This window comes from Diorhabda carinulata, chromosome 2 (assembly GCF_026250575.1).
Source record: "Diorhabda carinulata isolate Delta chromosome 2, icDioCari1.1, whole genome shotgun sequence".
NCBI lineage: Eukaryota > Metazoa > Arthropoda > Insecta > Coleoptera > Chrysomelidae > Diorhabda > Diorhabda carinulata.
The window spans coordinates 31,954,744-31,969,241 of NC_079461.1; the positions used below are offsets into that span (position 1 = coordinate 31,954,744).

The following is a 14,498-nucleotide window of genomic DNA, read 5'->3' on the forward strand; positions in this document are numbered from 1 at the left end:
ATCATCTAGAACAATTTGAATAACAGATGTTAATATTATGTGAATACAGTACGTTCATCGAGGAATATAACTTGCTAATATTTCTATTTCCGTGAGGTATACAAAAAAAGGTTATAATTCAGACCATCGATAAATTTAATTACAAGTATATCATGATGATTTAAGGCCACATAATTCTAGTCAAATGGTTTCTACCGTTAGAAATTCAAATTATTCAATAGTTTTTGTTTCAAGGCACTAAAGTCATACTTTTTGTCACAAGGCTGGAAATTACTTGCCGAGACGTTTACTAACTACTAACCAGACGGGGGATAAAAAGAGACTTCAGACTTCGAAATTGCCCAGATTCAAAAATACTTGGAATTCGGGCGATCAGAAAATGACTGCTGCGTTTAGTTGCTGAATAGTATGATTAGTTTTTAAAAATCGGTGTGTAAATCTTCTTTCTTTCCATTTATTTATATATTAATGGCATTAGAATAGTTTGAATTACCTAAAATTAAAAGTTATAAGCTGGTTGATGTTCAGTTACTTCTGTGCCTAGGCACTAAAAAATGATTTCACTGCCAATATCTATAGACCAATCGGCATTAGGGTGCCTCTAAATGTTCTTGATTTTAGGTCTTTTCTGATTTAAATTTAGTTTCTTTCATAATTTTTAAAGACAGATGAGAATTTGACATTTCAACTTCCTTTAGTTTTTATCAAAATATAAGTATATAGAGATGTATCTCCTCATTCTAAACTTCTTAGTACTCGCTCTGTTTTTCTTCAATTAACGGTATATCATACACTTCATATAAATTAGTTAATGTTGACTTACCTGCATTTATTTCATTTCTTGGTGAACACTCCAGGAAATATTGTTCCATAGTTTTAAGTTATGTGCATTTTTAGTTATTTAGTTTTGTTCCTTTCAAAAGATAAAAAAGAAGAAGAGAGGACAGTGATAAAAACATGGTAGCTTGTAAACCAGATAATGAAAGTTGTTGGTTAACCAACTTCCAACAATTAACCGTCCTTAGCAGTTATTACAAGATAAACTGGCCAATTATACAATAACTGAACATCAAAAATAACGTAAAGGGCGTTAGCTTCGTCAATACAAACCTTTTAGGAAGGGAGAAAAGTCATAATTTTGAATCTACTTAAGCACTAGTAGTAAATGTATGAATTATTGAGGAATATATAAAATAAAAGCAATAAACAAAAAATATCGTTTAATAGTTATAAGTAAAACAAGGTCATTGAAAGTAGTTTTTATATATAAAAAAAAGTTGAGATACAAAAAATATTTAATACAATCAGTAAATTTAAAAGTCGGTGTTGAAATTATAAAATATGAAATTTTGTACAGGTAAATAACATATCTATATAAATATGTATAAATTAAGGCTTACGACTGTACATTAATTAATGCTTTACATAGTAAAGACAGCAATGGTCAGTTCATAGAATATACATTCAGTCAAAAATTTAACAATTAAACTACTACTTTATTTTCATAAAAATTAATAAAACAGCTTTTGAATTAAAATCATAAAATGTTATTTTCATTATATTTGAAACGTTTTGCGTCAAACTATTCTAGAGTTATTCTCGAATGACTAGAAACCATTATTATTGTGTCTTAGAACTAGATATAGAAAAGGCAGACATATCCAATTTTCTACTCCCTTTATTTTCATAGGTCCCTTGGTAGATGGACCCATTTTACAATGGTGATGTTTCTTATCAATCTTAGAAATTATCTACAAACTAACCAACTACTTCCGATATAAGTATCCTCTAGTAATAGTCTATATCACAGTATTGTTATTCTTAACCTCACAATCAGTATTGGGCAAATGTTCCATTACCAGCGACATCTCTCCAATAGGCGCAGCTGAATCTATCAGATTCTGCGCACTCAACGACGACATGTTATCACTAAAATTAGGTATTCTCGTGTTATTTCTATGTACAGTACTCCTTCGAAAACTACTTCTTAAAATAGAAGCGACTTCGGCTGCTGTCAACGCTGTAGAAGTTGATTCCAAGTTTCTCAGTCTTTCAAGTGTTGATAAACGGGTATTACCGAGAGTACCATCTGGAACGGTGATTGAAACATCTCGTGAGGTGTTGTTCATTTCTACTAAAACGGTGTTATAATCTGGAGGAGGAAGAGGAGTGTTGCTGGAGTTTCCGTTATTATTCGATATTGGAGTTCTTTGTCTAGAGGAACCTTCGCCTGAAAAAAAAATTTTTTTTAGAAACTATGCGTATTGCTAGAATTGAAAAACTAACCCAAAACGTTAGCTATTCTTCTAACACTTCTTCTAATGCTTTGCCGTAAGAACTTTGCAATTCTAGCACCGGTCGCAGTCGTGTAGGATGGAGGAGGAGTGTACTTCGGTGGAGGATCTTCAGCTGTCGCGTTGGCGGCATTATTTTCATTTCTGATCGCTTCGGCTGCTTCTTGGTTGCTTAAATCGTCCATGTGCTCACCGATCGGTGGCCGGTATAGTAATTGAATACGCTGAATAAAATTAAATATATTTAGGGTAGGAACTAACTGTTTATTGGTATATTTTATATTAACAATAAATTATTATGAATAAAATTTTTAATAAGATTTACTACTAACGTAATTCTGACGTTCCTCGAACTCCTGGGTATGCAATGAACAAAACAAAATTTATTTAGTATTTTTTCTACAAACTAACCTAAATTAGATCTTTTCTAGTTTTCTTTTTATTTCATTTCATTGTTTCAGTTATATGAAATTTATAAAAGTTATATTCCACTCAACGTTCACTAAAGTCTCAAGGATATCATAATATCTAAACTACATCCTTGGCCAAGCGTAATTTATTGAGCAGTCATGACAACAAGGCGTCGGCTATGTTGTTGATAGTTTCGAAGAGAGAGAACATACCAGAGCATTGCTAGTGATTATGGTTTGATGAAGTTTGGCTTTTTTAGAGAATATAATGAGAAATTGACTCATCATGACCGTGAGCAATATCAGAAGAGAGAGTTCGGGAGTGTGATTGTGACCCGTTTGAGCTGCAGTACGAAGATATGGAGACAGATAAGAACCAGTGGTCACGCGTGACCGAATTAGATAGACTGGAGTAGCTCACAATTTCCTCACCTTTCCTCCTCACATGATAGTGCTTGGGAAAGTTTATATTCCACTTTGTGCTTGCTACACTATAGTATTCTTATTTCCTCTTGTTCGTCTAGAATCAGGATTTAATTCTTATCACATTTTGTCTGAATGTCCGAATAACTTCTCACATTCATTGCTTTCAATTCTCTTAAATAATTTTATGTGTGTCCCTATATCTTTCCATTCGATGAAACAATATACAACTGGATAGTGTTTCTTTCTTTCCACTGCTAATGATTTAAATTTCCCTGCTCAAATTTATGTCTTACTTCCATAGGAGTAATTGAGATTGTTTTCAGATGTTTGAATATCAAACTAATAAATTCAGGGTCTCAGATCATCTTTGATATTCCGATATTTTCAGTCTTTTACGGAGTCTTGTTCAGTCTCATTGTTTCATGTGGCGAAAAACCCAAAATTTTCTCTATTATATTCATGTTGAAAAATATAATAAAAGAATACGATGAGCTATACTTCGAATATTAAGACTTTCTTTTGATATGATTATTTAAAATACAAAGTGAACATTTGAAACCGATATTATTATTAGGGACACCACTATAGATACGAATCGTTCAAGTTGGTTTTTCCTAGACGTCCAACAAAATTTTTATTATAAACTTACTCAAATGTACCCAGTTTACTGTGAGAATTCAATGAATTGCTATTTAAAATAATATAAAAAATGCAGCAAATTTATTATCATGAAATTTTGTTGAAATTTAAGAATTAATCCATTAGCACCCAGTGCCCTAATCTGAAGACAACTAAAATACTTCTATTATGTACATATATAATCTACAAGAATAGTTTGTTTCATTTGAATAGAAAAAATAATTTGGGCATTGATGTAAAATGAGTAATTAAAACAATGTATTGTTAAGAAGCATCGCTAAGCTTTACTTTTTTAGTTTCTTCTACCACGTACTAATTTAATCTTCACTACTTACATCCAAAATATCACTAGGTCCATTATTCAAATACCTATAACTCTGTATTACAGCTACTAAGGGAATACAAAGAATGGGGACAAGTTGTATCATTGATCCTACTTGACGTGCCCAAAGAGGCCAATATCCAGCTACAGGCCCGTGATGCCAAATAAACATATCTCTGAAGCTACCATTTTTGAATGTCGCAATACAAAGTACCTAAAAATAATAAATTTTTTCAAATAAATCCATAAATAATTCTAAAAAATTGCACAAAGACGTAAAATGTTCCAAATACTCTCGTATAAAATATAAAGTAAAGATAGAGGGAGGCATTTTATACTGACCATTAAAGCAACAGGTAAGATCACGTTCCAAGTGAACGACAATAATGCAGGAGCCCAGCTCAAAAAGCACGGATGGCTGTTTTGATAGAATAATGCTGTAACGACAGTATCTCCACTATAAGGTCTTCCACGAACCATGAATACTGCCATAATTTGTATAATAATGACGATCACTAGCCACCATACACCACCAACTGTGTAATCCAAGAAGTAGACCACGTAAATTCCCATCTAAAAACAAATCATCAACATATTTGAACAATGTTTGGACGATATTGGTTCTTCTAATAATCATAGATAATCTCCCAGATTTCTTATTAAACAGTGACGAGTTTGTCGATCAGATAATACAGATACAGATTTTTTTCTCTAAACCACTTTCAAAATACTTTTTACTAGTTTAAGTTCATACATCTATACCATATTACCAACACGTCAAAAAATCAGATCTAAGGAAATTCAAGTACACTCCTGTTGTAAAGCTTACCGTGAATCCCTGGGAGTGCACCTGAAACACTTTAGGAATCACTGCTTTAGTGATATGGTGCCAAAGAAGTTCACGAAATATTAGACACTCTTCAATTTGTCTAATATAGTGATAATGTAATAACTTTTAAGATTATTTACAATTGTATGAGGGGATTTAAAAGCGAAAATGAGTCAGATAAGATCAAAGACGTCTTTCGGCTTCTTAATGTGAAAATTTGTTCATTTGGGTATTGGAATATGCGAAACTAAAATGAAGAAAAATTGAAAAAAAGCTTATTTCTTCATTATGACTACACACTATGTCGCACACTGCTTTTGATTAGAGTTTTTGGCCACCAAAAGTCTTCCAGATTTATCGCATCCACATTTTGCATCATGCGACTCCTGGATCTTCCCGAATACACAAAATGTGCTAAATAGAAAATGTTTAAAATTAATGAGAGCCATTCAGAGAGAAGCTTTCCAGAAACACTTCTCGTCTTAACTTTGTAATAAGGGCATTGCTGGCTAAAGGCAGTACTTTGAAGATCAATCCAAGTTCTATGTCACCTTTTTCGTTTTGAGAAACATATTTTTAATCGCACTTCGTTGTCTTCATTTTCATTATGTATTATGTTGACTATAATGAATGTTTCAAAGAAAATATTTTGACGTCTCAACCTAATTTCGGTCTTCATCTAAGAAAAATACAGGTTAGTTTGTAGATTCTTCAAGATTTTACTACTTGGACCTTTTTATATATTTTTGTTTATAAGTATGCAAGTTGTTAATGTAAAATCATGTTTTGATAAAGTCCAACATAGGAGGAAACGTCAATATTTTTGCCTTTTTCAATCAGAAGAGACGATCAAGAATATTGTATATAAAAAGGTCTAAAAATTGAAAAATAAAAGAAACTGTCGTAATTTTTTTGTTCTTCTGGGACATCTCAAGTTGGAACTATTCAAATTGATTTTTACACTAAACATTCTCATTAAAATGGGAGTTTTCAGTCAACCAACTTCCCTTGTGACTGAAGTTTCTTGTGAGTTTTAAATTTCAAGTTTTTTTGCTTCGATATTTTTAATTTATACAATTGACATCGATTAGACAGCATCGGGAGCCCAAATTTTTTCAAGATTATTTTCATTTTGTAAGCAATTTTTCAATCTCACCTCTGTAGCCATAGGAAGTCCCAGAATAAACCCGCACGCGCAACTAAAGAAGGTAATCGTAGTTTCCCAAGATTTCAGAACGTTTGCTTTGATTGCCATAATTCCCGTAATGACGCAATGCCATATAGCCAATTGTTGGGCGATACCGAACATTATAAGTATAAAGTAAAATAATACAGCCCAAAACGGTGACACCTGATCGGCTCCCATCACTGCAAATGTAGATGGTACCAATTCAGTAGCCAATCTTAGAACCTGAAATAATAAGAAGAATATTATATCAAATATGTGGGAATAATGAATGCAAAAATCCTTCTCTTTCAAGATATTATACTTTTATAATATTAACTTTAATATAATTTTGGAAGTAAAGTTCTCTATATTAAAACATCTGTTAAACACATTTACAAACTTGTTGAAGAATATATTTTGGTATGTCTTAAAAAAAAAGGCACATCTCCTAAATGTCAATTTCTGTTAATCCAATGTTACTTTTTAGTTCTGCTGTTCCAAAGGCATTGAAATAAAAATATTTTTTACATCCACTTTGTTTTCCAAGACATTAAAAAGGATTTTTCAGGTTTAATGTACAAAGAGATATAAAACACTTTTTTCTGTTAATGTCAGTTAATCCGGTGTTCATTTTTAGCCCTGTTGTCCCAAAGCTATAAAAATAAGACTATTTGTATATCCAAACCGATTTTCAAAGAGGAAGTTGACCACGGTTGAATTAACAAAAATTTTTCATCAATGTTCGATCAACAGGAATTGAATTAAATTTGTGAACTCCATAAATGAGCAGGAGTCATCCAGAAATCTCTAGAAATTAATTTTTTCCTTTCATGTCTAGTACCAGAAATAACATCATTTAACCTTTATCTATAAAACTAAAGCTGATTTGGTGACATCGGTGGAAACAACACGTCAGAAACATTCAACAATTTCCGACACTTTAAATTCCATTTAGTTGATATATATTATCGATTTAGAAAACTGAAGGATTTTTTTATCGATCCAATTTTTGTCAGAAGTAAGTGCAATGTATTTATATTCAGTATTTATAAGTTTGATGTGTATTATTTACGAAGTGAAAACATTCTTTTATACTTAAGCAAAAATCTGTTTTCGATTTGCTAATTAAAAAATGTGGTCCGATTTATTGGTCAATATCATTGCTGAATAACTTCTTATTTCACGCTCGATTTATTTTTATTGCAACTTTGAAGTGAGATCACATAATTTGTTAACAATATTGTTACAAAAACAAATAAAAATTGTAGCAAATGAATTTCTACTATTTAACTTAGTGGGGTTGTCGTCGAAAAAACAACTTAGTTAACAAGGAAAATGTTTTTAATGATCAAATATATCCACAGAGAACGTTTTTATTATTTCTTTTTGTCACTTATCAACGAACTGAATGAACAATCAAAACTTAAAACTACTTACTAATAAAACAACGGTATTACAAGGTTTGTTCCCACCTGCTAATCTGGACCGTTCTTGGAACGGTAACAGTACCTGCTATCAACCAAGTATTGAGAAGACCGTCCCAGAAACGGTTCACAAACGATACCTAAATCGGTTGGAACGCAAAACAGAATTATTCCTATAACAGTAACCTCCCGGTTGGAACACAAAATCTTTATTGCGCAGAATCATCACCGTATCAAAGTGGTTTTTTAATGGATTGGAACCAACATATATATTATCTGAGAGAACTACTTGTATGCAACTATTAATACACGAAATGATATTCTGCTTTTAACATTGGCGGCTAGAATAAAATTATTCAAAATCGATATTTTTATTTGTGATTAATGACGGTGTGTCTCAAAGTCTCTTGTGAAATTAATTATGCCGACAGGCTGTAATTTGTAGTCAACTCAATAGTCCAAATACAATTTTTTTTAAATACCATATACAGGATGTATAATAAACTTGGTTGAAATTAGTTTTCTAATAAATGTAAGTGAAATTTATTTATACTTATAGTTATGTTTTAGATCCTCAAAGTTCGATTATTTAGTTTTAAAAACATTTCTTTTTCAGTACCCCCACAAAACATCCAAAGGTTCCCGATCTAAAGATGTCTGAGATCAATAAAAAGGTCTGCATATACACATGCCTGGAAATATAGCTTTGAGAAACTCAACAGGTCTAAGAAAAAGAGACAAACTTGTGGCAATCAAGAAGTTTCTTGTAGGGATATTAGTATATACAGGATTACAAAGCAAATTAGACAATTACAATAATTCTAAATATCGTACCCATTGAGAATCCCGTCAAAGAATATTGGTTTTATACATTATATATCTGGGCACAATGTATGCTCTTTGCTCTCATCCGATTTACCTCTTCATTAGACATAAACAATTGACATTGAACAATTTCTACAAAAGAACCGACTTTTCCATTTAACCTGACTATTACAATTACAGATATTTCCAAGTTTTGCTGAGATAAAATGATAATTCATACAAGTTATCAAAGACAAACTTTCCCTATAGATATACGGTGGGTAAGCTTTTGCTGCATTGAGTTTATTTGATGGATATCTGTGCAGTATTATCATTAAATCTGAGCACATTTTTATATTTGTCTATATCCTATCCTATTGGGGAACTGTCGCCTCAATGGACACCTGGAGCATTAAGAGATAATGTGGCGTGTAGATTTTGTTGCACAGAAGAAGAAAAGTCTATCCACATTCTCTCGAAGTGTGCAACACTAAAGAATTCCAGAGCACTACATCTGGGAATATCTATGGCAGCTAGAGCCATCCCACATTCCGCAGTATCGCAACAAGAAAGGAGGCATTAGATCCCTTAAGTCGCAGTGTATATGACACCCCAATATCTACATACGTATATATTATATTATATTATTACTGAGAACAAAATACCTAGAATCAATTATTTTACCATCTAGAGCTGTTGCTTGCTGATATGTCTATCAAAGTCTAATAATAATAATAGTTGTAATTTATTACATCTATAATCACCACAATCGTTTCACTTACCATATATCCACTTTCTTCTGAAAAGTCTATGTAAGGTTTTATAACTTTCTCTCCCAATACGAATGAATTATGAACCATATTTCGTATAGAAATACTTGCCAAATTCGGAGGAAGAGGATCTTTTGTAGATCGAAGAAATGTATACGAAGACATTTTTTCTATAACAAAATAACGAAGTTTCAAATAAAAAACTTACATAAAACTTCATCTTACTCACCAAAAGAATCAGGTATATAACTGTACCCGTAAGCTTTAAGTATTTGAACACAGGTGTTTGCCAAGAAAGCTACTAGCAATAAAATTGTGAAAGTTATAACGGCTACAAGACTAGAATCTCTTTGAAGTAAATGTTTGTGTCTGTTATGTGATGCTATTTGCATTATAGCCGCTCCCAACATACCCCATGTAAGAAAAACTTCTTGACTGGCAGCCAACCAACTCTAAAAGTAATTACATTATTAATAGCCAAGAAATAAGACATTAAGTAAAGTAAGTCAAAAGTTTCTGATCAGTTTAAAAGACATCAGCAAACTAAGAAGAAATTGGTACGAAACAAGAGGTGCATGTAGCTAATTAGAAATCACTTTTTCTTGTTTAATTTTGGATATGTCTTTTACTATAAAGAATCAGAAACTTTTTTGGTATTCAAAAATAAGAATTTCCCACCTTTGGATTGAGAAAAAATTCTCCCCATGAAGTTTCTGGAAAGATTACGTTAACAAACTCCGGTGGCATCAAACCTAAGATTTTGGCACACAAAATAAAGGTCCCGAAGACTGGTAGTAAGGTAAAAGCGTAAATAACTTTTCCATATGATCTTAATCCTTTGCTCAGAGATACAAATACTATCATCCATACAACAGCTAAATTGAACGCCAGCTGAAACTTGATGGTACCATATGAGTTTCCACTTGGTAAGTGATGTCGTTGAAGAACTACTCCATTGAAATAGTCTGGGAGTGTTTGCGTCAGTTGAAAGGTACTATTTTCAGAATTTATATCTATGGAGAAATAAATAGATTAGAAAAAAAATGACAAATCTATCAGTTTTTCTATACTTTTAAATCATTTTTGATCACTAGAACTTTGTTCTTTGAGAATTGGTCTTGTGAATAGAAATTATATGAGTGAATACTAACCCCTTCTATAATAAATAAACGGCTCGGCCCATCGGTACCTATCGGCTTTCGTAATGAATGAATCCCGAAAAAACACAAACATCCAAGACACTCCGATAATACTATACAGTCCTAAAAGCGCTTGAGCCAGCAGTAACGATACCCCTACTCCTTGGAAGAGCGGCGATATTCTCCACATATCTATAACTCCAGCTCCAAGTTGTTGCCCAAGGCAAAGTTGAAGAGTAAATAGCGGAAGGCCGAAAATAAGCGATAAAAAGCAGAACTGGAAGATGAAATTAGCTCCAAAATGGACAGTGAGAATAGCGAATCGCGAAATGTTGAAAAGACCTAAAGTACAACCAAGACATGCCATCATGGAGCTAAGGCTGTGAGGCCAATGTCCTAACGGACTGTGTGCCTCTGGCATGTCCGACTGGCGGTTTCTATCACATGATCTGAAACAAAAAGAAGAACATATTAATATCGTTTTCTCAATCATCTTTATACTTTTTAATCCACTCATTCCCCCACAATTTCAATAATGCACGTTGCAATCTAAAGTAACATGATGTTTAGTGTTACGACACTTGCGTCCTTATTATTTTACATTCACTATCACGAAAAAACATCTTAAATTAAAATTCTATTTATATACTTTCTATCTATTTCCGTTGACAAAGTTTATTCACTTATTTACGTTGAGGACAATATAAATTCTTTTATTATATTAACATATGGTAATTTCATATTAACCCAAAAAACTTTAACTCGGTGATTCACAAAAACCTGATATTATAGATAGTCCGTTTTGCCTTGATGTATTTCGGGGAACTACAGAGAAGCAAAGCGGACCAAACTTAGTTTGCTTCCAATTATTTGATGTGCGTCTAGGACAGACTAGGAACAGACGCTAAGATAAATGAACTTAAATTATTCTCAGATAAGTTCTGTTAATAAATAAATCACGTTACTGTCAAGAGAAAAGTAATCCAAGAAGATATCTTTCTCTTTTTACAGATTCATTTGTAATTCACTTGATTTTAGAATTTTGTGAAAACTTTAACTAATGCCTCTCATTTCCATTAAACATCATAATGACCTTATAAGATTAAACAAGGTTAACTTTATCAGGCCAAAACTGACGAGGTCCACGCTAGGAACGCATCAGGATAATCCCATAAAAAATAAACTAATGTTCTATCTATTCATGTCTATATAAAGCCTTTTATCAAGTTATCCTGACAAGATCCATACTAGGATCACCCATTTGTTTGAAAATAATTTTTCTTTAGGCTTTCATGGTCATGTTCATGCAAGGAATCTCTCATGATTGTCTTAGTAAAGTAAAGACTATTTCTTATTAGGTTCTACAGACGGGGTCCACATTAGGAACGCTTCAGGATAATCCTATTTAAAATAAACTAATGTTCTATCAGGTTTCCCTGTTCATGTCCATATAAGGAGCCTCCCAGGATCACCTTATTGAAAAAAATAATATTTCTTATCAAGTTATTCTGATAAGATCCACACGGATCACCCATTTGTATATAAATTAATTTTTCTTCAGGCTTTTGTGGTCATGTTCATGCGAGGAATCTCATGATTGTCTTAGGTAAAGACTATTTTTTATTATTATAAATTATTTTTCATCATGTCAATCTCTCAGTACTCTCATTTTACTTTTAGGAAATGCTTAATCATTTGGCTGTTGAACTGGATATCAAACTATAGTGTAAACTACTCCAAGAGAGGCAGTTCGTCAATAATATAAAGACAAGTTGATATCAATCTAAACCAGATCTAAATCCTTGCGTGCATAGAAATTTCTGAATATGGTTAACATAATAATATATATATATCTATTATTTCATCTAAAGGACTGTATAAGATGAACCCGATCAGGACCTCATTACTGATCTGCGTTATATCTTCATCAGGTACTTGTCAGGTTATTCTGACCTATACCTTACCAGGATTCGGAATTACCTGATAAGGTCCTTATCGGGTCCTCACAAAAAATTATAGTCGGGTATATAGGAAGTCCAATCTAAACAAGAGGTTTTGTTTTATATCAAACATTTTATGACATTGAACTCAAATAAGCAAACATTTTTTGGTTAACGCCTATTCATAAATGCTTCATTTGCAAGATTTGGTTTGGTAGATTAAGCTGAAAAATTTCATCCTCACTTCTATATACCTAAGAGTAGAAAGAAAATCAATTCCAATTGCTGTAGACTGATGAAGCAAACCATCAAATTTCTACTACCAATGTTAAGATGAAGTGGCTTAGTGGTTGAGATGTATTTAATAATCTCCGTACACCAATCGGTACAAATAATCTAATAAAGCTGATGTTAATTTCGAAATAGTTTGCATAAGTAAAAAAAATTCACTTCTAAATAGGTTACACCACTTTTGTATCCTAACAAATAAATGAAGCCATTTATCTAATCCATTATTTGACGCTTTAATATGTTGGACTTGGTCCGTTATTGCATTGCCAAATTCATAAGTATGTTGCTTCAATGTTACACTTAAAAAATTCTACCTCGACATGTTTATATTCTATTCTATTCTAAAAAGAATATTCGGTAAATTCTTATCCGTTATAATGGTATAGTTTTAAGTGTTTTTTTTCTGTAGGTTTCACGGTAAGTCGCAATAGAAATTAGACTGTATTCAGTCATCATTTCATGGTTTCCGCTATGTTATTATTATATGATTCATCTTTGATCCAACTTTAAATGGTAATGTGTAGGTTTTCTCTTCGATATTTTAACAATATAAGACAGAGTTGTAGATGACAAACCAAATGCCAAGCAACTATACCATAAACTCGTGTGGAATTCCATCACATATCTTAAATTTCAAAGTTTGTTTCACTGCTGTTGTTCATTCGTACCGAAATTGTGAAACAAAACTTCGTCGAACCATCATAACTTAGAAGTGAGATTAGACATCAGGATGACGTTTCAAAAAGCAGTCGAATAAGGCCGCATCAGTACCACCGAAGCTATACTGTGCTATGAGTTGAACCAATGCAATTTGAGACTATACAGCACCGGCTCCTTTCGTTAAGATGATTTCAGGCACGATTCTAGAAGAAAAGATAAGGATTTCTTTCCGCAGAACAGAGAAGAAACAAGAGAAGCGATAAAGAAAGAAGAAACAAATCCTCTGGAGGTGGCAGAATATATGGAGTAGTAAAATCAGTAGACAATGGATCCATAAGCTCATCAAAAGTGTAGATGACTAGGCAGACCGGAACTCAAAGCAGTTGCTTAGGGAATATCGGTATTCCCTAGATTGCTAGAAAGATGAAAGGCACAGCTTCAGGACAATATCAAGAAGTAGGAAGATTTACCCTTGAGAGTCAACAGAACACTAGTAGTAGGTGAGACAACAGAATCAAGGATATGTTTATAGCAAGATAAGAGAAATGCGCTTTTCCAAAGTAATTCTTAAACAGGAATTCTGGGTGCATCCTAATAAGGAAATGAAGGTAGTGTTTTACTCAATAGACCTGGTTTTGTACAGTATGTTAATTACCATTAAGGTAAAAGTATTGATTGATTTCAACCAATCTGTCTTTCGATTTCTAGCGATTACCATTACGCCTGGCATTCGTTAAAGCAATGCTCACGACCAATTACCAAGCGTTGCTGATTTGAACTAGTTTTCGTTTTTATTTTCACAAAATTTCATTCGTGTCACTTGTCCTTTCTCTATAAATATTTCCCGAGTTGTTTGTACTTTAACGGAACCTTTACGGAAACCAAAATGTACGGAGCAGTTGTCGACGTAGACCTTCCAACTTTTGGTTTGATACTGATCGATAATGAGTGAATGAGATTCCAATAATATATAATATCCTATAACAATATCCGGAATCTATTATGTCGAAAATCGTGGCAGCGTTGAAAATTTCTAAATATCGAGCTAAAAACTAAAGTTACACAGTAATAGAGTATTGAGAGGAAACGGTACTTTCCACAAAAAAACTTCAGATGAATATGGCTCCATGTGTTTCAATTGATATTATCAAATTGTATTTTTTGTGAAGGTATGTTTTACAAATACGGATGCTAGTATACACATCTGTATAAGAAATGTCCTTGATACATGTTTATTTCTTAATTTCAAAGTAGACCATAGTTTATAAATCATTTATTCAATGCTAAATCGTACGGTGCAACATATAATTTAAATCATACTTAAAACCAGGAACTAAAAAAATGTTAATGAGTAGGAACTGACACATGTGTTAGTGGAAGGT

General features: G+C 32.6%; 1 protein-coding gene across 1 annotated transcript in view; it reads right to left on the reverse strand.

Annotated features, from left to right (window-relative positions):
* Positions 1–1,207: 1,207 nt before the first annotated feature.
* LOC130902726 (sodium-dependent transporter bedraggled) overlaps positions 1,208–14,498 on the reverse strand; it is an 80,160-nt gene continuing 66,869 nt past the window's right edge. Inside the window, exons 5-13 of the mRNA XM_057814990.1 lie at positions 10,238–10,674; positions 9,765–10,099; positions 9,316–9,538; positions 9,099–9,256; positions 6,077–6,331; positions 4,434–4,664; positions 4,105–4,305; positions 2,287–2,518; positions 1,208–2,230 (exon numbers count right to left, since the gene is read on the reverse strand). Coding sequence (XP_057670973.1) covers positions 1,800–2,230; positions 2,287–2,518; positions 4,105–4,305; positions 4,434–4,664; positions 6,077–6,331; positions 9,099–9,256; positions 9,316–9,538; positions 9,765–10,099; positions 10,238–10,674 — 2,503 coding nt within the window. The 3' untranslated portion in view covers positions 1,208–1,799. The remainder of the gene's footprint in view (positions 2,231–2,286; positions 2,519–4,104; positions 4,306–4,433; positions 4,665–6,076; positions 6,332–9,098; positions 9,257–9,315; positions 9,539–9,764; positions 10,100–10,237; positions 10,675–14,498) is intronic.